The sequence below is a fragment of the Ursus americanus genome, chromosome 6, assembly GCF_024610735.1.
Source record: "Ursus americanus isolate L20-20 chromosome 6, mUrsAme1.1.p, whole genome shotgun sequence".
Lineage (NCBI taxonomy): Eukaryota > Metazoa > Chordata > Mammalia > Carnivora > Ursidae > Ursus > Ursus americanus.
The window spans coordinates 60238086-60265706 of NC_142132.1; the positions used below are offsets into that span (position 1 = coordinate 60238086).

At 34.8% G+C, this 27621-nt stretch overlaps 1 protein-coding gene across 5 annotated transcripts in view; it reads left to right on the plus strand.

Moving 5' to 3' along the window:
* The window catches only part of JMJD1C (jumonji domain containing 1C), a 320195-nt gene that overhangs the window by 129711 nt on the left and 162863 nt on the right, over positions 1 to 27621 (plus strand). For all 5 annotated transcript variants that reach the window (XM_045783473.2, XM_087863078.1, XM_045783468.2 and 2 more), the window contains one exon: positions 2890 to 3054. Coding sequence is in view for 3 of the 5 variants with exons in the window: in XM_087863078.1 (XP_087719204.1) it covers positions 2890 to 3054 (165 nt within the window). In the remaining 2 variants the exon portion in view is untranslated. The remainder of the gene's footprint in view (positions 1 to 2889; positions 3055 to 27621) is intronic.

The following is a 27621-nucleotide window of genomic DNA, read 5'->3' on the forward strand; positions in this document are numbered from 1 at the left end:
AATGCTGAATTAGTTACTCATTCAGTTAGCCAACTTACAAAATTTTACCTATATTGGTATAGAGAATCCAGCATGGGCACTGAGCATCCCTGCATGTTCTTGCTAGATATACCAAGCATGGGAAACCCTGACCACTCTTTTCTTGGGCCATTTCTCAGAGTTGTGTTTGCAGTGAGCAACAATGAAGGGTGAAGTAATAACTTCCTCCAAATATCATGCTTGCTTCTATTTATTATACAAGGGGAACCCCTCCTCCCGTCTCCCAGCCAAGATCAGTGTTCCTCTTCTGTGACACAACTCTCTGTGTGCATAGGTATATATCTTTGGGCTCTTGGCATCCTTTCCGTGGGTCTTAGGAGGCATGAGGGGTCAACACAAGCAGCACGCTTTTACTTTGCTTTAAGTAGTAAGTAGCTTTTGCTCTAAGTCATAAAGTCTTAGGAGACTCATGTCTTTTGCCAGAATCCATGAAACAATAATAGGCTAGCTTATTTAGTTTCTGTCTATCTATCTGTTGACATTCAAACACTTCACTATTTTGATAATATGAAGGTAAGTTGGCTATACAGCAAAGGAAAAGAATTTCATTTCCTTTGTCCCCAGGGTCCTAGTGGATTCCTAAAACTGTCAGTGACACTGTCCATGCAAGATAAGCCATGAGTTTAGAAAGTTCACTTCAGGGGCGCCTTGGTGGCTCAGTCCTTAAGCGTCTGCCTTCGGCTCAGGGTGTGATCCCGGAGTCCTGGGATCCAGCCCCACATTGGGCTCCTCTGCTGAGAGCCTGGCTTCTTCCTCTCCCACTCCCCCTGCTTGTGTTCCCTCTCTTGCTGGCTGTCTCTATCACTGTCAAATAAATAAATAAAATCTTAAAAAAAAAAAAAAGTTCACTTCATGCTGAAAACTTCAATTTTTTATCAAGGGTTTTGTATCTGGAAGAATTTACATTGAAATAATACCCTTTATGGTAGGGAAATGTTTAAAACCTTGGCTCTTTAGGTTCTTGACTGAAATATTTTGTCAGTAAGACCATATATATTGTCCATGAGGGGAAAACAAAGATACCACTCAGGTTTTCCTGAGCATTGTCTCTGCTTCACTTTTCTGTAGTTTTCAAAAGCCCATTTACACGACAATTTAGTGATTACATACTCTTACAAGATTTTAAGTCGTACAGAAATTGGTATAGTTTGAAACTTTGCATATCATCAGGTAGACCTCCTGAACACCTTAGGATACATTTTTAGAAGAAGTCAGTAGTTTTGTTGGCTCCTTCCTTGACTTGGGCTCCTGCTCTGACTTGACATAGATAACTTGGAATAGGTGTTAACTGCTTGAACAGTGTATTCTTCTTTCACAGTTCTAACAGGTAAGTATATCTAACTAGCTTCCTAGTGAGCAGCAGCACAAAGACCTCAGAACCAAATATAATACTAGTTTGTGTCCATGTTTAAAAGTCAGTGATTTTAAGAGTCAGGAGATATTTAATATTTATTAAGTACTTTGCATATGTGCAGCACTGTACGGGATACTGTATCATCTTTACCCTCAGTGAGTTTGCAGCCATAATATAAAAATATTCTCATGGTATTTGAAGAATATAGGGCAGAATCTGATTATATACTAAATAAACTATATGAAAAATAACTTCTTGTAGAAGTTCAAAGGTAAGTTTGAGTGAAAGTGGGAGTTATAAACATTTTGGAAGAACTTGGGTGAGGTCAGAAGAACAGGATTTAAATGAGGGGAAAGTGAAACACTTCAGATGTAAGGGAGCAGAAGATGGGTGGAAGAAGAAAACAAGAATGCCTCCAACAAAACTTACAACGTAGTAGGGAAGACAGCTCTATGAAGAGATCATCTTAGGTAGTGAATGAAAAAGGATGAAAGTGGGAGAAGAAGGGGTTGAATGAATGGGTGTAAGAGAGTCCGCTTTGGTTTTCCAAATATTAACATTGATGTTTCTATTTTAGAGGTAAAGCTTTCAGGCTTTCACCATTGAGTATGCTGTTACTTGTGGGGTTTTCAGTATTACCATCATTGTGTTGGAGTAGCTTCCTTTTATTCCTAGTTGGAATATTTTTAATCATGCAAAATGTTGATTGTGTCAAATGGTTTTTCTGTGTCAAGCAAGAGGATCATGTAGTATTTTTTCCTCCATTCTGTTAATATGGTATATTGCACTGATTGTTACATGTTGAACCATCCTTGAATTGCCACCTGTCTTTGTAAGTAAAGTTTTATTGGAACGAAGCCAAACCCATTTGTTTACATAATATCTGTGGCTGCTTTTGTATTATAAAATCAGAGGTAAGAAGGTATGACAGAGACCATATAGTTTGCAAAGCCTAAAGTAGTTAGTATTTCCCAACCTCTGCTTCTAGAGTCATCAGTATCCACAGTCTTTAGTATGTCTTTAGTAGATATCAGCCAGTCTGTACTGACTAACATTGTGTAATTTGCTTTACTTAATAAATGTATGGTTTATCTTCTTGACATACAACAAGTAGGGAGTTCTAATGTGGTTAATGAGAAAGTTAGTTAAATAGTGATTTTAAGAGAAATGTTAATTCAGATAATGTATTTGTTAGTGTCCTTTCTAATTCAACTTCATGCCTTTATTTTAAAGTAACCTACTCTGGGGGCTCCTGGATAACAGTTGGTTTAGCATCCAACTCTTGGTTTTGGCTCAGGTTACAATCTCAGTGTTATGACATTGAGCCCTGCATTGGACTCCGTGCTCAGCTCACAGTCTCCTTGAGACCTCCGTCTCCCTCTGCCTCTCCCCCACTAGCTCTCTCCCTTTCTAAAATAAATAAATAAATCTTTAAAAAAATATATATATATCACATTCTGCATTGCTCATGGAGTTTTATGTTTTCTTTTCTATAGGTGTATGTGGAATTTGATGATCTTGAATGGGATAAACGAGAGTGGGTTAAAGTATATGAAGATTTTTCAACTTTCTTGGTGGAATACCACTTAATCTGGGCCAGAAGGATCGACCCTAGCCAGACTCAGGGATCAAAGAGCAAACAAATTCAGTGGCCTGCATTGGTAAGATCTATTCCTGTTTGATTAAACATTCTCAGTTGTTTGTTTTAAAAGAACAGGAACTGAATGTAAGTTCAGATTTATCTTGGTGATCATAGATTATTCCTGAAGAGGCTCTGAAGTATCTGGCAGAAATATCAAAGTATGGCTTTTATTTTGTTAAACAGCTTTATATGTTCTTTTTGTTAGTACTCTCTTAGCATATTTAGTCTAGAAATAGTTTATCCAGTTAGGAGAAACATATAAATTGGATTAAAGGTTACTAACAAATAGTTGACTAGTTTGTGTGTAATGTGGAACAATTTTACAAGACTGAGACTTTGTAGGTAGATGATAAGAAGGTACTTTTCATAAAGCATTCAATAGCATGTTATTTTTCTTCGTTTATTAAATTTAATAAAAATTGAATTCATTGTGGGTGAAAGTAGATATTTAATGTGAAGTTATATATTCACGTAATAGGTAAAATTACTTAAAATCAGAAAATATTCTATTTGAGAAATACAGTTTTCACAAAATTCTCAGCTAGTTTGAGGAGTTTTGTAAAAGAAACATAATAAGGAAGCCTGTCTGGCTGAGTCGGAAGAACATGCCACTCTTGATTTCTGAGTTGTGAGTTCAATCCCCACATTACGTGTGGAGATTACGTTAAAAGAAAAGAAAAGAAAAAAGAAAAGAAACATACCAACTAAATAAGATAGTTCTATTAGGAAGAAAGCCATATCTGTTTAACCATTGGGCTGTATATATTTGAATGAAATCATTTTCTTACATTGATATCAAATAAATATTTTTAAAGCCATTAAAACATTATTTCAGGTATTTGGTATAAGTACCATGAGAGTACGTACTTTCAGATGTTTTTAAGCATAAATTAACTATTTACAAGAGTAGTTTTTCTTGTTAATAATTGTAGTGCTTAAATATTTTCTTTTTTAGTAGGTTAGACCTTTAAAAGTCTTAGGAGGTAAGTGGTTAAAAAGAAAATGCAGGGAGGGAAAAAGAGAATGAAATGAACTAATGTTTTTAAAAGAAAATACATATAATATCAAAAGATGGAAGATGATATCTATGAGCTATAGTTTTGGTAAGATACTTTGAATACTCTAGCAAAATAAGATAATTTTATCCATGGTAGATTTTAAGAAATATTTGTTGGATGAATATATTGAATTGTTAATATGAAGATTTTAAAGCCATGACTAACATGTTTTTTTATTTTATAAACTTTAACTCAAGAATTGGTTAAAACTTGACATTTATGTGAATTTTATATGAAAAGCCTCAAAAGCAGGAAGCAGTAACAATAATACCAGAAAGTATGCCTCAGTATCACGGTTAAAGAATAAACAGAACTTGAGAAACCCTTTGTCCTGTCTTAGAGGTAATTATTAAAATCAAGGTGAATTCCTATATATTCATAAATTACTGATTTTGGAGAAAATTTTAATTAGAAAATATTGTTTAATAATAATTTTTGTCATTATTTTAGAAATTTCTGTTGAAAACCTTTTAACCTCACAAAATATTTAATTATGTAACCTCTTTTTAAAAAATTCAGCTTGTTTTTTCTTATACAAAAAAAGGGTACACATTAAAAAATTGGAAAATGCTAAATGGCATAAGGTAGAAAATCATAAATCTATTTTCATCACCAAGCATGACATATTTTGACAAATTTTCTTATAAAGTATTTCTCTGCTTTTTTTTCCACTATAGAATTAAAGAATTTTTAAAAATATGGTAAAATATGCTTAACATAAAATTTTCCACTTTAATCATTTTTAAGTATAAAGTTCAGTGGCATTGAGTATATTCACACTGTTGTACAATCATCCATCTATAGAACTTATTCCATCTTGCAGAACTGAAACTCTGTTCCTATTGAACAGCAACTCCCCATTCCTTCTTCCCAGCTCCTGGCAGCTACCATTTTATTTTCTGTCTCTGGGATTTTGACTACTCTGCCTACCTCAATAGAAGAGGAATCATCTGGTATTTGTCTTTTCATGACTGGCCTATTTCAGCATAATGTCTGCGAGGTTTATTTTTATTTAGTACCTGTATGAGAATTTCCTTCCTTTATAAGGCTGAATAATATTTCATTATGTATGTACTGCATTTTATTTATTCATTTGTCTGTTGAGGGGCCCTTATGTCGCTTCCACCTCTTGGCTGTTGTGAGTAATGCTGCTATGTACACAGGTGTACATATATCTCATTGAGACCATGCTTTCAATTCTTTTGACAATTGCTGAAGAAGTGGAATTGCTGGATCATATGGTAATTGTATTTTTAAAACTTTTGAGTAACTGCCATACTGTTTTCCATAGCAGCTGTACTGTTTTACATTCTTGGCAATACTTGTTGGTTTTAGTTTTTGATAATAGCCATCCTAATGGGTGTGAGGTAGTAGTACCTCCTTGTGGTTTTGATTTACATTTCCCTAATGGTTAGTGGTATTGAGCATCTTTTCTTTTGCTTATATGCTATTTGTTTATCTTCCTTGAAGAAATGTCTATTCAAGTTTTGCCCATTTTTTAATCAGGTTGTTTTTATTTGTTTAGTTCTAGGAGTTCTCTATATATTCTGGATATTAATCCCTTATTAGATGGAATCTGCAAACATTTTCTTCCATTCTGTGGTTGCCTTTTTACTCTGTTGACAGTGTCTTTTGATGTACAAAATTTTTAATATTCATAAAATCCAGTTTATTTATTTTTTTGGTTACCCATACCTTTGGTGTCATAGCCAAGAAATCATTGCCAAATCCAACATCATGAAGCTTTTATTGTATCTTTTCTTCTAGGAGTTTTCTCGTTTTAGGCTTTATATGTAGGCTTTTGATCTGTTTTGAGCTTATTTTTGCTTATGGTATTAGGTGAGTGTTCAGCTTCTTTCATTTGCTTGTTGATATCCAGTTTTCCTATTACCATTTGTTAAAAAGACTTTCCTTTTTCTTTTGAATGGTCTTGGCACCTTGTGCAAAAATTATTTGACCTTATATGCAAGTGTTTATTTCTGTGTTCTGTATTCTATCAGTCTACATATCTGTGTTTATGCCTGTACCACACTGCTTTGATTACTGTAGCTTTGTAGTAAAATTTTTTGATGATTTATTTATTTATTTGAGAGAGAGAGAGAGAGTGCATGCTAATGGGAGGGAGTGGCATAAGGAGAGGGAGAGTGAATCCCAAGCCAACTTCTCACTTAGTGCAGAGCCCCATACAGAGCTCAATATCATGACATGAGCTGAAATTATAAGTTGGATGCTCAACTATGACTGAGCCACCCAGGCACCCCATGTAGCTTTGTAGTAAGTTTTGAAATCAGGAAATGTGAGTACTCCAACTTTGTTTTTCTTCAAGACTGTTTTGGCCATTCAGTGTCCTTTGGAATTCCAAAAGAGTTTCAGGATGGATACTTCCCTACTTCAGCCTGAAACTGTGGAATTTTGATAAAGGTTGCATTGAATCTGTAGATTACTTTGGGTGGTATTGAAATCTTAACAATAATAAGCCTTTCAGTTCATGACCACAGATGTCTTTCCATTTATTTGTATTTTCTTTAAATTTTTTTTTAGCAGTGTTTTGTAGTTTTCAGTATACAGGTCTTTCACTTACTTGGTCAATTTTTAAGTAATTTACTCTTTTTGATGCTATTGTAAATGGAATCAATTTGATAATTTCATTTTCAGATTGTTCATTATTAGAATATAGAAACACAGCTGATTTTTATGTGTTGATTTTATATCCTTCTGCTTAGCTTAACATGATACTCAATTGTGAAAGACTGCAAGCTTTTCTTCTAAGATTGGGAATAAGACCAAGAGGGCACTTTTCTGATCAACATAGTATTGGAAGTTCTAGCCAGAGCAGGTAGACAAGAAAAAGAAAAAAAAGGCATCTAAACTGGAAAGGAAGAAGTAAAGTTATATCTGTTTGCAGATGATGTGATCTTACATATAAAAACCCCTAAAGATTTTATGTGCCTTCCCATGTATTAAAACTAATAAATAAGTAACAGGATATAAAATCTCTGCTTTCTAATCATAGTTTTAGCTAAGACTGCATTAAAATTGTAGATCCTGCTTTTTTTACTTGATATTTCATTGTATTCATTCCTCCTCACAGGTAATAATTTTAAGTTTTTAATGACTACATAATATTTCATCCTATAATGATCCATTTCCCTAATGTTTGGTTTTGTTCCTAATTTTTTTGTGATTATAAATAACTGGTAAATATTATTGTGATAAATATGTATATCTTTGCATCTCTGATTATTTTAAAAATTTAGATTCATAGTAGTAGAATTACTGGTCAGAGGGTATGAACTTGAAAAAAATATATAAAAACCTCCTGATACTCTCCACAAATACTTACTGCCATTGTCCCCAGTCAGTGTGTGAGTGCTTTCATCTGACCCTCATCCTAAGCCCCCACCTCACTCCCACCCCCCACAAACATTGATTACTTATTTTCAGATTGTCTTATTTGAAAATCCAAACATTTAAAAAAAGGATTTTTACAACTTGAGTACAGAAGTGAATGTTGTAATTTTTATATCTACTAATTTGATATTTTAAAATACTATTTCATTGTTTTAATTTGCATTTCTTTAATGGGATAAATATTCATACTTATTAGCAACTTGTATTTTTGTGATTGTCTTTTTTCAATTAATTATTAGGATTTTGTGTTTTTCTAGTATTTGTTGTAAGCTTTCTTTATATTATTAGAGATACTATAATCCTTTTTGTATTTGTCTCAAGGTTTGCTCAGCTCATTTTATGATAGCAAGTCTTTTTGAATTGTATACTTATATTTAAAGGACATCTATATAATGAGATATCTTCCTTAATTCAGACAGTCAGGATGTGTTTTCTTTCCTTTCTTCCTGTTTCTTTCCTTTCTTTGTTTCAGGAGGTTGTAAAAATGAATGGAACAAATAATTGAAATGACAATGCTTGGTATACTTTAGAAAATAATCATTTTTAAGTTTCATGAGACTTCTGCAAACACCCATTTATGTTTAGTACACATAACTGAGATTGTATTGTTTCTCTACTGTTCATTAAAATAAGGCTTGTGTAACGATATCTATAAACAGCAGTTATGAAATTCAGAGTTTTTAAATTCATATAGCAGAATAAATATAATAAATATATCTACAAATTTGAGAAATTTTTGGGTTACATATGAAATGGCAATAGAATTAAGCATGGGGTGGGGAAGAATTAAACAGCGGAAACTAATATTCTTGTCTTTAATTCTCTACAAATTTAATGTTTCTAATTCTGTGTACATGATACTTGCTTTCATGTTCTTTTGTACTTAAACATATGTTTGTATTATCCTCTTTCTAGTTTCACCCCTCGTGTGGTACCTGTTAAATATTGCATATTATATTTTCTACTTATTCTAAGAAATCAGTAGAAACTGGCAGTGTACCTGCTGGTTCTTGAAATTATGACATAACAAAAAAAATTCTGTTGTCTCATTAACCTTTTCTAAAGTTTATTTTAAAAATTTAAAAATTAAAACTTCAACAAAATATAGGATAGTATAATACCCAGTTCTCTGAAATTGTCTCTTCATCTTTCTTTCCAGTATATCGATAGCAAAACATACATTGGAGCACCACCTATATAACATGCTGAAGTGGTGTCTTTTTTTGGGGGGGTGGGATGACTTGGTCCTGTATGATCAGGGTACCACCTGAGGCTATTCTGATGATGAAAGCCAAGGTGTCTTACATTTTTATGTAAGTTACTTAATATATTGTTAAATTTCATTTTTTTAAAGTAAAGTAAAATACTCATGAAATCCCATTTATCTGCACCAGGGAAAGAAAGTGTTGGCATTCATAATTGAAATCAACGAATAACCTACCTAACTGGATTAGGGCCCTGGCTCCATCTCCTTTAGGAAAACCTTCTGTGGGGAGTGGGGCTTCGACCCTAACCCAGCTGGGCTGTAACACTGCTGCATTTTCTAAGGGGCAGAGTTTTCTACTACTTTTCTCCTGGCTCAGCCTTCCAGATCACCCCACCCAGAATTAATCTCACCATCCTGTGTTCCTGTAGAACTTTGTTTGTACCTCTGTTTTAACAACTAGCACCTCTGCTTTGTATTACACCTATTTGTTTGCATGTCTGTCTTTCCCTACTAGATTGTAAGTTCCCTGAGGACAGGAATCATGTCTTAGTCATCTCTGAATCATTCCTAGAAGTCTAGCACAGTGCTTTATCTATCTTAGTGAATAAATGCTTATTTTAAAGTGATGAATTTATTCTCCCCCAGCTAGTGAAAAAGGATTTTATTGGAAATTATAGCAAGTTTTCTGGCTGTTACTTTATACCAAGATCAAATGAAAGGAAAGCATAATCAGCGAGCTATGCTAAAAATATGTAAGTTACCAATTTTAAACATGGCAGGTAGGCAAAGACAAATAATAAAAATGCTTATAATAGATGCCCTCATTCTAATCAGATATAAATGTGAGATCTTAAATTGTCATGGAGGAGAGGAGGGGATGTAAAATTACCCAAAATGGGTTTTTTTTCAGATGCAGAAGGAAAGAACTTAAAACTTTATTGCCAACTAAGTATTCTAATCTGTAATAGATATTCTGGAGTGAGTTTTAGGAAACAGACTTCTCCTTCTTCTCAGTGCAACTTTTCAACTTCATTAGATAGATTATTCTGGTTTGATTAGGAATTGTGATCAAATCATAAACATGTAAATGTTTATCAATATAGTGCCTGTACATTATTTGCCTAGTGAAAGTACCTTTTAGTTGTTCTCTGTTCTGAAAGAAACCCTCTCAGATTAGAATAGAATTCACTATTCTTTGGGACAAAATAACCTTTATATCTGGCTGTTACATTCACAAACTTGGTTTTTAGATTATGACCTCAACCAAATTTTATTGAAATGGGAACCCATGTCACATTCCAACTATGAAGTGAACTTTGAATTAAATTCATTTAAAGAGTTTTTACGTATTGATAATTGAGTTTCCAGAGTTAGAATTATTAGTTTTACAGTTCTTTGTACTTTGGTAAATAATGAAGCAGTAGTAAAGACACTATACCTTCAGGATTATTATTTCTCTGCAAAGTAAAATACTTTATGAGATCAAATTACGTGTAGTTAAGTATCAAACTTTTTAAATGATAAAAGCTAATACTGACAGACTGCAGTGGATGAGCACATCTATCCTTTTCTTGTGGGTCATAAATGATATTATTTTGGGGGAAAGTATTATGTTGTAAGGACCACAAGGAGGTTCATCCTCTTTGATTCATTAATTCTTCTCTTAGGAAATTATTCTTACAAAACAATTTTTAAAAAGTAAAAATTAAATTCAGTTCAGCTAATGTTTATCACACACCTTATATGAGCAAGACAGCGTGGTAGGCCTGCAGATACAAAAAAGAAAGGCAAAATGTTATATGCAGAAAGATGTTCATTATAGTCCCACCACAATTTGTGAATATTGTTAAATTAATCAGATATTATGCAGCTTTTAAAAATTATAATTATGAATACTTTAGAGAAGCATGGACAAAGAAAATTCAAGTAAAAAAATCTTGATTATAGTGGTGACAAAATTATATACTTAGAAAGTATTATCAACTAATTAAAATCATTTTTTTAAAAAGATGGGATTATGCCTGACTTAATTTTTCTTTTCAATAGAAATAGCTATTATTTCCCAAGAAATTAGAAATTTAATATAATGACTTTATCATGTATTTTTTATTTTGGAAATGATTTTCTTCAAATGAATTCTTTTAGTAGATTTGTTTTGTCTTCTGTGAATATACTTTGACAGTTACCTTTTAAATTTTGTTAATACAGCATTTTTAATATCCTTAATAATACAAAGAATAAAACTTTCTGGGGTTCCTAGATGGCACAGTCAGTTAAGTGTCCAACTCTTGGTTTCTACTCAGATTGTGATTTCCTGGTCATAAGATAAAGCCCCATGTCAGGCTCCATGCTGAGTCTGCTTGAGATTGTCTCTCCCTCTGCCCCTCCTGCTCGTGCTCTCACTCAATCGCTCTCTCTCTAAAATAAATAAATTTTAAATAAATAAAAAAAAACCCTTTCTAATAAAAATAACAATTCAAACAACAACAAAATAAAATATACTGAAACTTTATTTAAGGTTTGTTTTTAATTCCATCTGAATTACTATTTGCTTGGATTTATATGGCTTGATGTGACCTTGGAGATCTTCTAGTCATAGATTTAGACAATGTATTTGTTGAAAAAGAAAACCTTAGCAGTCATCTAGGAATGCAGTGTAATATATTAAGAGTGTAAGTCTTGATGTTGAATTTCCTCCTTCAAATCCCTACTTTGCCATTTGTGGTTAATAGCAGGATGAACTGGAGTTATTTATTCTATGTCTCACAGTCTTCATAATAGTAGTACCTACCATATAAAGTTATTGTGAAAGTTAAGCAGCAAAGTATATAAATAAAATCCTTAGTATAGCACTGCAGTGTACTGCCAACTGTACAGTTTTAGGGGAGTCTCCAGAAGATCACCGTCCCTTACACCAATTGTAAGTTTGAGGGTTTCCCTAACCCATTCTCAGGTTTGAAAAGTCACTAAAAGGACTCCTAGAACTCACTGAAAACTGTGATATGGGTGCCGGCAGTTTACTACAAAGGATGAAGATTAAAATTGGCCAATGGAAGAGATTCATAGGGCACAGAGTATAGGAGAGGTCCACAACATGGACTGTGAAGTCATGGACATCATTCTATTTTTCCAGCCACAATGAGCAACACTATGCAGAGTTTTAACAACCAGAGAAGCTCACCCAAGTCTTTGCTGTCCATAGTTTTTACTGGAGCTCAGTTTATATACTGTTTACATACCTGAGCTTTAGTCTTTATTTCCTCCTGGACATTGGATAACCTATAGTTGGACACGGATAACCTATAGTTATCACTTCTTCCGCACGTTGCAACTGATGATACTGAAATGCCCAAAGTACCCATCATAAATCTTATTATTAGACTGTTCAGTGGCCAAAGTCCTCAGGCAAACAAAGGCTCTTATCAATCAAGACATTCCAAAGGCCTAGAGATCACCTCTTAGTAACTGACATCTAGGCCACATCTCTTGGGTAGAGATGCTTCTTCACTATATACAGGCCACCCTCTAGCCTTTGGCCTGTGCTCTCCTACAGCAAAGCAGTCATATTTGTTTGGCTGTCTATACTTTGTATAGCATTCATGTGATGGTCATAGCAATCACAACATTATGAATATGCCCAAAATTTGGGGGAGCTAGTGTGGAGTAGGAAGAGATATAAATAAATAATCTGACTTACAAAGCCATTTCATACATTTTCATATTCTTATACTAATTTTGTTATTCATTTACTCTGTGATTTACTGCTATTTGTAATTAATGATAAACTTATAACTTGATAAACTTATTTAGCATAGGAGTTAACTGTTGGTGAGCGAAATGTAGTTTTTCCTCAGGCCATTCTTTTTCGTATTATATTCTGAGGAGGCTTTAATTCAATCTCCTGATACATTTGATTATCACCAGTATTATTTTTAGACTTTTTTATATAGGTCATGAATGTTACCAACAATATCATTGTTACATGTTGGTTACAGTTGTAGTATGTTCTTAATACATCTCAGTTTCATTAAAGAACAGATTAGTCAGAATTGCAGAGGAATTTGCCTCCTCAACAGAATTAACTCTTGCACATATACAATTGTATTAGTTACAGTTGGCCCTTATTCTGTTATTACTGGGTTCCAAGTCAGTTTGGAACAAAGCAATTGACCCTGTCTCAGTTCACAAGCTTGTGCTAAGACTGGTTCCCACTGTGTGTTGTATATTGTTGGACCCACCTCTCTCCTACAGGGAGGACACAAGAAATATTCAGAATACTTCCTACCCCTATTAGGTTATACTGAAGTATGTTTTATTTTGATCAGTCATGGGGTTAAGGACAGTCATACATAGTGCATCAATGTATATTACAGGTGTCCTAGAAGAACTTCCATAGGTTTGGAGGTCCATAAGATCCCCTTACAAGGTGTGCCCTTGAGCCTTAGCATCTAAGATGGAGGGCCACTGTCCCATGGCTATTCTACCCTCCATCTGTATTAAGACAGTCCAGAGACCCTTTTAGGTCAGAGTACAGTTCTTTCCCAATGTTGGTTCCTAGTCTTATTTCTTGAGTCTGACTGACCCATTTCACTACAACCCCATTATTTTCATAGGCTGATTCTTATTCCTTGCTTTTTCCTCCTGGAGAAGAACTCCCTCTAATCTGCTTATTCTCGTTAGTAGGTCTTCTTCTTCTGAATGCCACTCCTCATTAAAAGCAAATTCTTTGGGGCACCTGGGTGGCTCAGTCGTTAAGCATCTGTCTTCGGCTCAGGTCATGATCTCAGGGTCCTGGCATGGAGCCCGGCATCGAGCTCTCTGCCCAGCGGGAAGCCTGCTTCTCCCTCTCCCACTCTCCCTGCTGGTGTTCCCTCTCTTGCTGTGTCTCTCTCTCTCTGTCCAATAAATATATAAAATCTTTAAAAAAAAAAAAAAACCACACATTCATCTTGTCCTACAATGACTAGACCACTACCAATGTCCTCTAAAGTCCTTTTTTGTTTTGTGTGCCTGTATTTAATCCACCATGCTTTTTATTATTGTGTGCTAATAGAGTACAGTTAGGATACATCTATTTTACTCTAAAATGTTAGGGCCCTGTATTAGGATTAGATGAATAATCACACCTAGATGTAATTTAGAGTGTGCCATAAAGCCTCCCATAGGTCTTCCTCCTTGTCTCAGGATGGACCAAAAAACCCCACAAAAATAAGGATGATATGAATTTGTGCATTTTCTGTATTATCAACAGGGGCCTTTTTTTTTTTTTTTAAAGATTTTATTTATTTATTTGACAGAGAGAGAGAGATAGCCAGTGAGAGAGGGAACACCAGCAGGGGGAGTGGGAGAGGGAGAAGCAGGCTTCCCACTGAGCCGGGAGCTCGATGCCGGGCTAGATCCCAGGACGCTGGGATCACGCCCTGAGCCGAAGGCTGACGCTTAACAACTGAGCCACCCAGGCGCCAACAGGGGCTTTTTTAAGCATTTGGTCATCGAGTTATTTAGTGATCAGTTTGCCAGAAGTTATAGACCACATGGTCCATTAGCCCAATAGGACCAATACCCAGAGATTCTTTCCTTTATAGTAGATATAGCCTGAAAAGTAGGAGTTGAGGATACTGGCACTTGAGAGTTCTGTTCACAGGAGAGGGAATTTGTCTAGCTTTTTTTCTATACTATTTGAAACTAACTTGTGTGGTTTAGAGCATTCTCGTTGGTTCCCACTTAGCACGTCCAATCACTATTGCCCTTAAAATGGCTTTATAAGCCTTCTGTTTTATAGTACTAAGTGGGAGAAACCTTTCCCAGTCAGACATAATAAATAATCTTTGTAATACTTTCAGGTAAAGGAGATGCAACTATTTTACATAAGGTCTGTTCAAACACTCCAATTGTCATCTAAATGTTTTACTTAATGATACTAACCTTTACATTTCTATATCCCCTTAATCTAACTGTAGCCTCCATTAGGATTTCTCTAGTAAATTTATATTCTTAGTGCATGGGGCTCCCATAGCAAGGAATCCCAGAAACATCTTTTTTCTGCCATAATTTAACCAACTTTATGTGCCTCTGATCTTTGGACCCCAGCTGGGGTTTGGCCAGGGTACTCAGGCATTCTCATCTGTAATCTTGTGTAGATTGTGGAAACATTGGCACAGGAAATTCGAAGTTAATCTTAGTCATCTTCCCCCTTCCTGGTTTTTAAGGTTATCCCAAACTAGAGTGAATAAAGCAAATTTATTTAGGGCTCTTTAATGTTGGGGAGCCTAGCAGTTCCTCCTGTCAGTTCTCCCAAACTCTAATAAAGAGTGCTACTGTAAGATCTTTGTTTTGATGCCCATCAATGTCCACTTCAATTATCCCATTTCTTTTTTTTTTTTTAAGATTTTATTTATTTATTCGACAGAGATAGAGACAGCCAGCGAGAGAGGGAACACAAGCAGGGGGAGTGGGAGAGGAAGAAGCAGGCTCATAGCGGAGGAGCCTAATGTGGGGCTCGATCCCATAACACCGGGATCACGCCCTGAGCCGAAGGCAGACGCTTAACCGTTGTGCCACCCAGGCACCCCGCTGTGCCACCCAGGTACCCCTATCCCATTTCTTAACAACCATTTAAAGATTCTCACTCAGCCAGGATGAGTCTCTTGACTTTCTCTTCCCTATTCTCTTTCTCTTTCCCTATTCCCTTTCTCTTTCCCTGTTCTCTTAAAATCTTCATTATCTGTTATTTCAGCATAACTTTTCCCTACAGAAGTAGATCTGTGACTTGTGGCTTTAGCTGGAACTGGCCAAAACCCAAGCTTGGCTCAGCATCAGGCTCTGCCCCAACACTCTCCCTTACTTTTTCTCTGTAGCTCTTAGATATAACAATAATCAAGAGATTGTAGAGTTAGTTCATTTTTAAAATTTTGTGTTTCTTTATATATCTAGTGAACTAACTCCTTAGGACTTGGATCCACCATTTCTAAATTCCATTGGTAAGTTGTATATCTCTAGTAACTGATCATAGTACAGTTGTACTGTGCCATACCATGGATTGGCCCTGTGGCCACTTAGATATAAAAGGTTTGTGATCTCCTACCCTCTCATTCTTTTTCTTCCCAAACCGTACCATTCAGCTGGTTAGCATCTATCTTGCTGATGCCAACTGCAGTGAGTTTGGCCATCTGTACAATTTGAAAGAACAGTCTCCATAAGACTTCCCTAATTTCTGACACCATTTTAGGTTCAGGGGTTTCCCAAAACCACCCTCAGATTTGACAGTTTGCCAGAAAGACTCACAGAGCTTGCTGAAAATTCCTATACTCACACCCACAGCCTGTTAACAGAGAAAGGATACAAATTTAAATCAGTCAAGGGAAGAGTCCTAGGGTACAAAGTCTAATAGGAGTACAAACATGAAGCTCCTGGTCATCTTCTCCTATTGAGTCATCAACAGTATTACCTCTTTCCAGCCATAGTGTGTGACACTGTGCAGATTAATGCCATCCAGGAAAGCTCAGTCAAGCCTTTTGTGTTCATTATTTTTATTGCGGCTTGATCACATACTGTCCACATGACTGACCTTTAGTCTTTAGCCCCTCCTAGGGGGTCAAACTCATACCTTTAGTAATCACTTCTCTGGAGGTCACAACTGATACTGTGTGGCCCAGAGCTCCCATCATAAATCAAATTGTTAGACTGTCCATTGGGCAAAGCCTCTAGGTAAATAGACATGCCTATTAGGCAGGACATTCCAGAGGCCTGTAGATCCCTTCCCAGTAGCCCAGGGCAGAGGCCAGACTCCTCTTTGGATTAGGTTAATTCTTTATTATATAAGCACGTATCATATGTAAAACACTTTATGAAAGCCTTTTGTTACAGTGTTATTACCATTATTGAGTTTAATGTCCCTCCTTTTCCAGCAAGAAAAAGGAAGAGCTAGGATAATTATGTTAGCTGATTTGTTTACATTTATTTTCAATTTAGTTAGCACAACTGGAAATGGAACCCCAAACTTCTATCTCCAAGATAATGCTTTTTCTTCTATAGTAGAACATATATACCCTGCCAGTTATTGAATCTTACTGGGAAAAAATCACAGGAATAGCATTTGTATTTTTCAGTCAGCTTAGTTTCAGGAAAAGTCTTAGAAGGAAAACAACTTTATACTCATTTCACTTTTTAAAAAAAGATTTTATTTATTGTATTTGAGAGAAAGAGTACACAAGGAAGCAGGGGAGGGAAGTGGAGGGGCAGAGGGAAAGAGAAAATCTCAAGCAGACTCCACTCTGAGCACAGAGCTCAGCTTGGGGCTCAGTCTCATGACCCTGAGATCATGACCTAAGCCGAAATCAAGAGTTAGATGCTCAATCAACTGAGCCACCTAGGTGCCCCAATAATACTCATTTCACTTTATTCCTGATCAGATAACTTAAGGCCTTGCAGATATTACCAAGAATAAACTGAAAACAATTGGTCAAGAAGTCCAGAGAGTTAGGAGAGAGACAGATATGCAGGTAGAAAATGAACCAATCAATGACATAATAAAAGTTTATAAAAATGGGAGAAGTAGGAAAGCTGTACCTAGCTTGGCAAGGGAGCTAAGAATAAACTACACAGAGAGTGATTCTTGCTGTGATCTTAGATGCTGAAATGACATTTTCTGCTTGGAAAAGGATATTTAAGTCATTTTGTGAGAAAAGAGATTCTTGATTGGGAAATCCCAAGAATTTATGCCAAGCTGGAACGTAATTTATATGAGGTGGAGTGGCAGAAAATGTAGTAAGGAAGAGCGAGCATAGAACAGACCATAAATGGTTTTGTGTTACAATAAAGGTTTTGGACATTTCCTCCTGTATAGAATGGAAAGTGATTGAATCACAACATGTGGGTTGAACAGCCACTTTTCTATTTTAGGTAGATTACTGTAGCAGCAGAGTGAAGTGATGGGAAAGAGACTCGGAGTTTGTCATTTATTGTGTTTAAATAATCTAAGTGAAACTTGGATAAATGTGCCTGGTGGAACACATGTTTATCTTCATTCCTCCAAAACTGCACCAAAATAACAATAAAAAGTTAAAAAGGACAGAACAGGAGACAACAGTAATAAGATATTAATAAAGTTTTAGAATATAGAATGGATGAGAAGCAGTGACCCACTTAGTGAGATTCAAGAAAACTGAAACATAAATGTCAGCAGAGAATGCTGGCAGATCCCAGAAAGTTTCAAAAATTAGAGTACCATACCCTTTGCATAGTAGAGGTAATTGATGGGGCTGAAAATGGAGGGGTTAATTGACAGGTGATATGAAGAGAAGTAGCCTCTCAGAACCCCATATTCCCAGCCAGGCAGCCAACCCTTCTCACCTTATGGGAAACGGGAGGTACATTCTCTTAAGAATCTAAGCACCAGAGGTTTTGGCTTCAAGGACACTGCATCAGTATTTCTGGTGTGATACAAGAGGACTACACGATAATCCTTTTGCTAAGTGGTGCAGCTTTTTTATTTTCCTTCAGCTCCTTTTTCTTCATTCTGCACTTTTGAATATTGCTAGCCAAAACCCCTAGGGAAATGATTAGAGAATTGTCTTCTCAGGGAAAGTGAAGGTCCCCAGAGAAGAGAGCAACAAATGCTGTAGGATCCTCCAGCAGAATGGTCAAATTTCACCCTGTTTGATCTATAGTGAGGCCCACCAGAAATCCTACTAAAATCGCAGCAAACCTGCAGTGATACTCACTAACCTAAGGTCACTCAGTCATCTGAGGATCACCAGTCATCTGAGGCCTGATAATAAAATTGTATATATATAGTATATACTAACCTAATGAGATTTATGGTTAACTTTTTACCTGAGTGAGGGCAACAATTATGCACTTAAGTGTATTCGGTGTAGGCACAGGACCTGATACAGTTATTAAGTAACTATTAATGAATGAGTGAATAAATGAGTGAAAGACACTTTAATGTGGTTATGAATTGAAAGGAATTTCTTGTTTTCAGTGTTAAACCTCTTCTTTGAAAATAGTAATTTTAATATATCAATATTTCTAAAATCGTATGAAAAAAGAAATGAACTAGTATTCCAAATACCTTAATTTTTCCCAGGTTTGAGTACCTTTGACATGTAGATCTAAATTTTTTCTAATCTATAATTTTGGATTTTGCTTTCCATGTTTGTTGACTGGGATCAAATTGAGCAGGATATGCTTACTGAGTTATAAAATTAAGATGTGCCATAAGTAAAATTGGGAAGAAACCAACAAAGCAATTATGTATCAAACCCCAGAGGCATTTCTTCTTTTATCTGTTACTTTGTAACGCCTAACTTCAGTGCCAAGTTCTAGGTATACAAGTACCAAGTTTTGTTGTTTCTTAAGACATTAAAAGAACTCATTTCATATTAAAATCAGAAAAGTTGTGGAAAAAGAAGCAAAAAATAATTGATTTTAAGGCACCAGCCACAGTCAATGTTGAAAACAGTTTATTTTTAACATTTGAAATCATCAAAAGCAATTTAAAAGTATTTAAGAGAAACTGTATTTTTTATACAAATGTGGGTTTTTTCATTTTAAAATCTTATTTTTATTTAGACTTAGATCAGGGGGACATTATTACTGAATTTGCACAGTTAATATTTTTTCTTTCTGCTTTTTCCCTCCTTTTCTAACCCTAATCCATGATCTATTTTACTTTTTTTTGGTGTGTTTTAGGTTGTTGTCACATTTCAATCTTTTAACCAAAAATAGCAGTTAGTTGTAATTAACTAGAATTTGTTTTTCAGAATAATTTTTCTCTGTAAGGGTATTCATATTTGGTGGGTCTTTATGTTTTTGCCCTTCTCTTGAGCCACAGTGAGTTATTCTCAGGATATAATGTATGAGAGATCCCTATATACTAAAATTATTTTGGAATCACTTCCTTGATTATTTGATCTTTCCATTATAGGTATTTCCCATATGTATTCATCTTTTTTGTTATGCTTGGAATTGCTACGGATTTTTGTTTTGTTGCTGTTAATAATTTGAAGCAGCCAAAAGCAGCTAGCCCTGTAAAACAAAGATGGGAGTGTGTTGATTCTATTTTCTTCCTGTCCAGAAATGTGGTTACCATGTCTACCATGTGTTCTAATTTTAGAAGTTTTTTTTTCAGCTTTTGGGGGGAAAATGTCGGCCTTGTTGAGCAGTCTAAAAATGCTTACTTATTTACATAAGTAGATTCTCTTTTAGTGTATATATACTTTTTCTTTTAATTGATAAATGGTTACAAATAACAAAATGCAGCAACAACATATGTGTTGCATCATAATTTCATTCATACAATAAATATTCTTTGCCATTTAGTGTGTGCTAAGCATTATGCAAGTACTGTGAATCTAACAGTATGAACCTTGCTGTCTGACACAGTTATTTAACAGCAATTGTGAAGAGTTCTATAAAAATAAATATAGATCAGGGTGCCTGGCTGGCTCATTGGGTGGGTCACATGATTCTTAATCTAGGGCTTGTGAGTTCAAGCCCCACATTGGGCATAAAGCTTACCTAAAGATAGGTTAGATAGATAGATACGTCTTCTGATACTGTTCTAAATTATTTATATTTACATTTTGAAAACATGATTTGTATTATGTTTTTATTATTTCATTGCATGTAATAGTATCAGTAATATAACATTAATTTTTGAAGGCTTACTAAGTTCCAGGCATTTTTTTCAGTGTTTTACATCATTCATTTGAGGTAGATACTTTAATTATCCCTGTTTTGCAGATGAGTAAACTGAGACATATGGTTATGTAACTTAGTGAGGTCAGAAGCAACTGTGTATTGAAAAGTTTAAATAATTGTGAAATACATAAGGTTAAAAGTGATAATTTTCTCTCATTCTCTTCTATGTATTTCCCATAGGTATCTGTCATTAACCAGTTGTTATATGTCCTTTTAGATTTTCCTGTCCCACTTTTCTTCTTCCCTTCTTGGTAAACATGTACATTTTTTCAAAAAATCTTGTTTTAAGCTAGAGAATTATTATGCATGTGAGTGAAATGTGATTTGGTATCGTAAGGTGATAAAGTTGACATGGATGTATGAACCATGCAAGGTACCTATCAGACCATTGTAATAGCTTGTAAACTGGGTAAACTCAAAGATGGTTGTGCTACTCTTGGAGCTCAACTAGGGATTTCTAGGAATAGAATGATTTGCAAGGTCTTTTCTGTTCTTCAGAGAAGAATTAGAGGTAAAACATATCAAAGTAATTCACTTTCAGAGTGCAAAAAGGAGGTCTTACCTTTTTTGGTTGAAAAAATAATTACAGATTTAGAAATATTTTCATCATTTGAAATGTCTCTGTCTCCCACTTTTTAGTGAGTAAAGCCAGGATATCTCTGGTATTCTGACATATGTTGTGTTTGCAGACAAATGTTGTCTTCTGTTTTGTAATCTGTGAAGTAGTGGTAAGGAATTTGCATGTAGTGGTGGTATGTATGGTTTGGATAAAATCTTTTGCAATCCTTTTACTATGATACAGCACTGCTATGTACTACAATATAGATTGTGTAAATCTGATACTGTTATAATTTTAAATGTGAGATAAATGGTTTTTAAGCTTAGTTTTTCCTCTTCTCGTTGAAGTACAGGGAGTCCTCATTTAAATATAGCGTATTTGAAGAACATATGAGTAATTTTGGAGTACCAGATGAGTTTTATTTTAGAAAATAGTGATGCATGTAGCCTGCTATTTCTGCTAAATTATGGTTTTATTGGGCTTGAAATCAGCTAGTCTTGAAACTTCATCATTGTGTAGTCCAAATAAAGCTGGGCCTGCTTGCCTCTTAACGCTGTACCCATATCATTATTTAAAATAAATGCACATGAGCATATACTTTTTTGAAAAAGTACTGGAGAAGTTATGACAGAATGCTAAACAAAACTACAAAATCTTTACCTATCTTTCTCCTGAACCAAGAGCTACTGTCATACAGCTGTTCCTCAAAAAGTCTTTTTTGCCTGTTACATACCTTCGATCTTTTTTCCCTCTCCAACAAACTGCCTGAATCTTTCTTTTCCAGGAGTACTGTTTTGTGCTCTTTCTTGTGTACATCAATTTAGGCTCCATTTCAGTGTTTTTTTAAATGATGTGAGGGCACTGGGGATTCTTGTGCTGTTAGAACAGGTCCAAATCATGGTTGTTGTGGTGATTTCATGAAGATACCCATAGGATACATTTGAATTGATTGTGTGCACCTGTGCACATACATGCACACACAGATATGAGTACATGTAAAACTGGTGAAATGAGATTTGCAGTTTGTACCAATATCAATTTCTTGGTTTTGACATTGTCCATAGCTATGCAGATGTAACTCTCAGTGGACACTGGGTGACTATATACTTTTTTTCTTTTTTTGCATTTTCCTGTGAGTCTGTAATTATTTCAAAATAAAAGGAAAAAAATAGATCAGGATGAGAACACATGTAAGAGAAATTAGAGAAACACTTGTTTTTTCATTTGTTTTTTAAACAAGATTTCCACCCTCAACAAAGTGTTGAAAGGCATTTACTTTTCATTTAAGTATATTAAAATTTAAAAAAATAGATATAAAGATTATTGATTAACACCAACAGCTAAAAGATTAGGAAGTAATAAAAATTATGGAATAAACTAAAGAAAATTCAAATAAAAATACTCTGAATACAGGTGAAAGCAGTAAATGTAAAAGATTACTAAAATAGTTATTTTAGTATTTAGTATTTAGAGGAAAAGTGAAATATACAAATTTATGTAAAAGTCAATGTTCAGTCTGCTCAGTTGTAGTAAAATACAGTTAAATTCAGAAAGCTAAATTAATATATAAGATGAAAAAATTCATTAAAATGAAGAAATGGTCATCGGGATGCCTGGGTGGCTCAGTTGTTTAAGCATCTGACTCTTGATTTCGGCTCAGGTCGTGATCTCAGATTCATCAGATAGAGACCCACGTTGGTCTCCACGCTTAGTGGAAAGTCTGCTTAAGATTCTCTCCTTCCCTGGGGCGCCTGGGTAGCGCAGTTGTTAAGCGTCTGCCTTTGGTTCAGGGCATGATCCTGGCGTTCTGGGATCGAGTCCCACATCGGGCTCCTCCGCTGGGAGCCTGCTTCTTCCTTTTCACTTCCCTGCTGTGTTCCCTCTCTCGCTGGCTGTCTCTCTGTCACATAAATAAATAAAATCTTAAAAAAAAAAAAAGATTCTCTCCTTCCCTGTCCTTCTGCCCCATACCCCGCTCGTGTTCCCTCTCTCTCTCTAAAATAAAATAAATCTTTTTAAAAAATGAAGAAATGGTTAATAATAAGAAAAATCCAGGGGCGCCTGGGTGGCTCAGTCAGCTAAACATCTGCCTTTAGCCTGGGTCATGATCTCAGGGTCCTGGGATCGAGCCCTGTGTCCAGCTCCCTGCTCAGTGGGGAATCTACTTCTCCCTCTCCTTCTGCCTCTCCCCACTGCTTGTGCTCTCTCTCGTTCACTCTCTGTCTCAAATAAATAAATAAATAAATAAATAAATAAATAAATAAATAAATAAATAAATAAATAAAATCTTTTTTAAAAAAAGATCCAGCTAGTTAGATAGAGTAGCTAATTGATACAAATTTAAAAGTTAAATGGAGAAAAAAATGTCAAAACAATGAAAACACATGAACAGTTTTAGGGCAAGGAAATTAAAAATGTAGAATTTCACTGGCATAAAAGAAAAGAAAAGTCTGGTGACCACCTTTCTCTTATCTCTCACTTAATGACATGAGGAAAATTCTCCGTTGCTGGAACAGTTGATTCATAAATGATCTTCTTTAAGCCATTTGTTGCAGTTGTGGTTGTGTAACTGATTATATTATACTTTATAATTAATTATATTTATGTTTATAGTTAAGGCCTCATTACTGTAAAATGGTAATTAGGTAATGGATTTAGAAATAATTCTCAGTGTTCTTTGGTTCCCAAAAGGAGAACAGTCAATTATTACAAATATATTTTCCAAGTGAAAATCTAATTTTTCACCTGCTTTGCTTAAATTCCTTCAGGGTTTTCTCATTAATCTTACTAGGAAGAAGACCAGACTTACCAATTTATAAGACTTATAAATGATTTTGCCCTTCTAGCTTTATGAACTACCCAGGTACCCCTGCCCCATTGTTCTTCATAGCTCATCCTTGTAATTTCCTTTAAGTTCTAGAAAAATAGTAAGCATATTTTCTCCTGCCTCATGCCTTTGCACATACTGTTTTCTCTGCTTAGAACATTATACTATTTAACTTGATTCATATCTCAAATATTACTTTATGTCTTCATGGAAGGGCTCTCTAAATCCATGGTTTAAATTGAGGAAAGTACTTAGTAAATTTTGCTAATTTCATTTATCACAGGTATAATTTTATGTATTTTATATGATTATTTGGTGAATGTCACCCTTTCCTACTAGAGTCTATGTCCAATGAAGACAGGGTCATGCTTGTTTTTGTTCAGTATTGTAAATTCTCTCCTCCATTAGTGGAGCTCTCAATTAGACTTAATATAGAATTCATCGCACCTTCCTCTCCATATCTATATCTTTTTTCACTATTTTACTGCTTTTTTTTTGCACTGTATTTGTAATTCACAAATTTCAAGTGGTAAGAACTAACTTTGAAAAGTAAAAAGTTTTGAAACAATTGTTGGTATACTTGTGGGATTTTTTTTGGATATTTGTTAATCATAAGTGAAATGGTAGAATAATTTTCAAGTTAGTATATCAGGTTAGATAATAAGGTTTTAAAATATATGGAAAAGAAACATAAGAAAGAATTTATTGCAGAAAAGAGTAAGTATTCATTTGAAATTCCATTGAAACAAATGGAGAAATCTTTTCAGAGGTATAATAAATAAAAATCTTTTTATTCTTCTTGCATGATTTTATAGTAGAAATTTTTATTGACATTGTAGGATTATAGGCTTGTAGGATGTTTCCTTGTTATTTATAAGCCAGATTGCTTTTTTTCTGCTTTTGGGAGGCAAAATGTTAAGGTTTCTTAAACCCTACATTTTTAAATAATATTTATTTAGAGACTCTTTACCCCCCGTCAGTTCTTACCACCTGAAATTTGTGAATTATTCTATTAATGAATTTAGGATATTACTAAATTTATTACCTTTCCCCTGTACCTACCAAATGCTGTATTCTTTCCATACTTAATTGCTTATGCTTATGCTTAGCACTTCTAGGAAATACTGTATATTTTTAAATATCTCTGTTCCTTTCTTCCTGCTTTTTCCTCACCTGTAAAACCTTCTCACCTATTTCTGCTTATTAGATTCCTATAAATCTGGAGTAACTCATACACCTCCTTCATTTCAAGAATTCCATTGGTTGCAGTCAGAGAATCCTCTTTGTAGGCAAAACTTATAAAAATATTCAACGTTTACATGAGTCCTTGAGCTATAATTATCGCTGTATATATCTACCTTTCCAAGTACTTGGAGAACAGAAGTTGGTGATATTTTATTAATATTTTTTATTTCCCTTTTCTCAAGTATTAGAGCATAGTATCTTGAACATCATTAACATATAGTATATGACAACATAAAAACATTATTGATAACTTTTTGCTCCATACCAAACACTGTGTAAATCACCTTTGTATCATCTAATTGAATCTTTACAACATCCTTATCATGTACATTTTGCAGATGAGGTAACTGAAATTTATGATGTAAGCACCTTGCCTATAGATTTGCAGTTTTTGAGTGGCAGACCTGGGATTAAAGCCATGGCTCTTCTGACCCAAGGTCCTTGTATTTAACCCAGTAAACTTCCTAGAAGTGAGTCATACCTATGGATTGTATAAAGCTTCTTGTTAGTCATGTTGTAAGCTCTGGGCCAGTCTCAGTCTATGCAGCTAGTTCATCTCCATAGTTTCATAGTCTGTGGAGATGACACAAATTCTCATGGGTGACTCAATGGTACCTGCTTAGGATATGTCTCTTGGTCAGATATGGAAACTTTTTGGTGCCTTAATGATACTTGAATGTTTTCTTAACATTGTTATCATCGGTAAGCGGTTTTGGATTTCTTTGCTTAAAAAATGGATAATACTTAGTCTTATTTTATTTTTCAGATTTTATTTATTTATTAGAGAGAGACAGAGAGCGAGCATGAGCTGGGGAGGGGAAGGCAGGGGGAGAGGGAGAAGCAGGCCAGAACCCCTGGGATCATGACCTGTGCCTAAGGCAGACTCTTAACCAGCTGAGCCACCCAGGTACCCCAATACTTAGTAAGTTTCAGATCTTAATTTTATTTTTGATAAAACTTGAAATATTTGTTTTTAATATACTAATTTCAGGATAAATGCCTTTGGCTCAGATTAACAAATATAGTTTCCTTATTGAAAAAAAAATTTTTTTTACAAGACGCAAAGTTGAAGGTGACAAGAATCCAGGCTTTATTATAGCTTAAAGAATAGAATATTTTTTGTTGCCATCCCCTGATAAATTTATAAGCAGAAGAAAAATTGCATGGCACTCTTTCTGGGTTTTACTGTTCTTAGTACTTTCTTTTGCTGCTTTATACCATGAGGAGGTGATAATTGTGATATGGTATTGTCCATTTATGAAATATATTTTCTCTGTTCAGTTGTACATTTTTAGCCACTCTACCAAATAGCTGCTGTGTTGAAAAAAATGGAGGTTCCTGATTTAAATTTAGTAACTTTCATTTGTATATTAATTATAGGCAGGTTAAGTCTTGGAGTTGCCATACTTTAACGAGGCCTTTCGGGATCTCACTAAGGTTAATGTTATACTGGAGATAGGCAAGCAACCTCGGCTAACTCCCAATAAGTCTTGTTTCTCATTTACAGTTGTATAAATCATTAACATTCTCTTAATATAGTTTCACATCAACACTGCTGACGGCCTTGAAACTTAAATCTGTGAGTGTGGGTATAACATTTCATTGTAGGACTTTTAACATTTCATTTTTATTCTTAGTACTTAAAAGATAATAGTAGTTGAATATAATGTAATACTATTTCATATCAGTAAAAAAAGATACAGAGTTGTACAAATGATTTTGTCCTTTTTTTTTCCCAAAATAAGTGTAAAATAGGTGAGAGAAGTCAATACATATGCTTATATTTGTTTATTTACATGTCGAGGAACTTGACAAGGCTACAAAAGAAACCATTAATCATGGTTACCTTCATGTGTGTGTTTCAGATGGAGATCTTTGGGGAATAGATATAGGACTAGATATAAGAAAAGGGAAAAGGGAATGGAATATTCTCTGTGTATGGTTTTATGTATTTTGAGAACTATTTGAAAGCATAGTCTATTAAAAATCTTCAGGCTACTTGTTGACCTCTGTGCCTTTCTTTAGCTGCAATGATCCCAGGGCCCTGGGATCGAGTCCCACATTGGGCTCCCTGCTCAGATGGAGTCTGCTTCTCCCTCTACCCCTCCCCCTGCCTGTGCTCTCTCTCTCTCTCTCAAATAGATAAAATTAAATTAAAAAAAAAAAGAAAACTTATTTCCTTTGTTTCTGATTGAATATTCACATATAAAAAAACTTAAATCAGGGATTGGATAAAAAAACACATTGTACACTTGTATAAAAATGTAATTTTCATTTCTTCCTTTTATTTCTATTTTGTGGAATTATAAAAGTTTATTGAAAATGTCACCCGCAGGAGCCAGCTTTGCTGTTGGCATGATGATATAGTTGGTATGCCCTGTCATGCAGAAACACCTAAATCCTGAAAATTTTGGACCTACCTCTGTTCCTTAAAACTAAAGTTCTCAGTAGAAGAATAACTTTAATTTTTAAAATTGCATTTTAATTGAGTTAAAATTATGAAGGAGAATGGATAATATACTATGACACTGAGTGATACTCCATGGTAATTAAAAATAGTAGCAAAGTAGAAG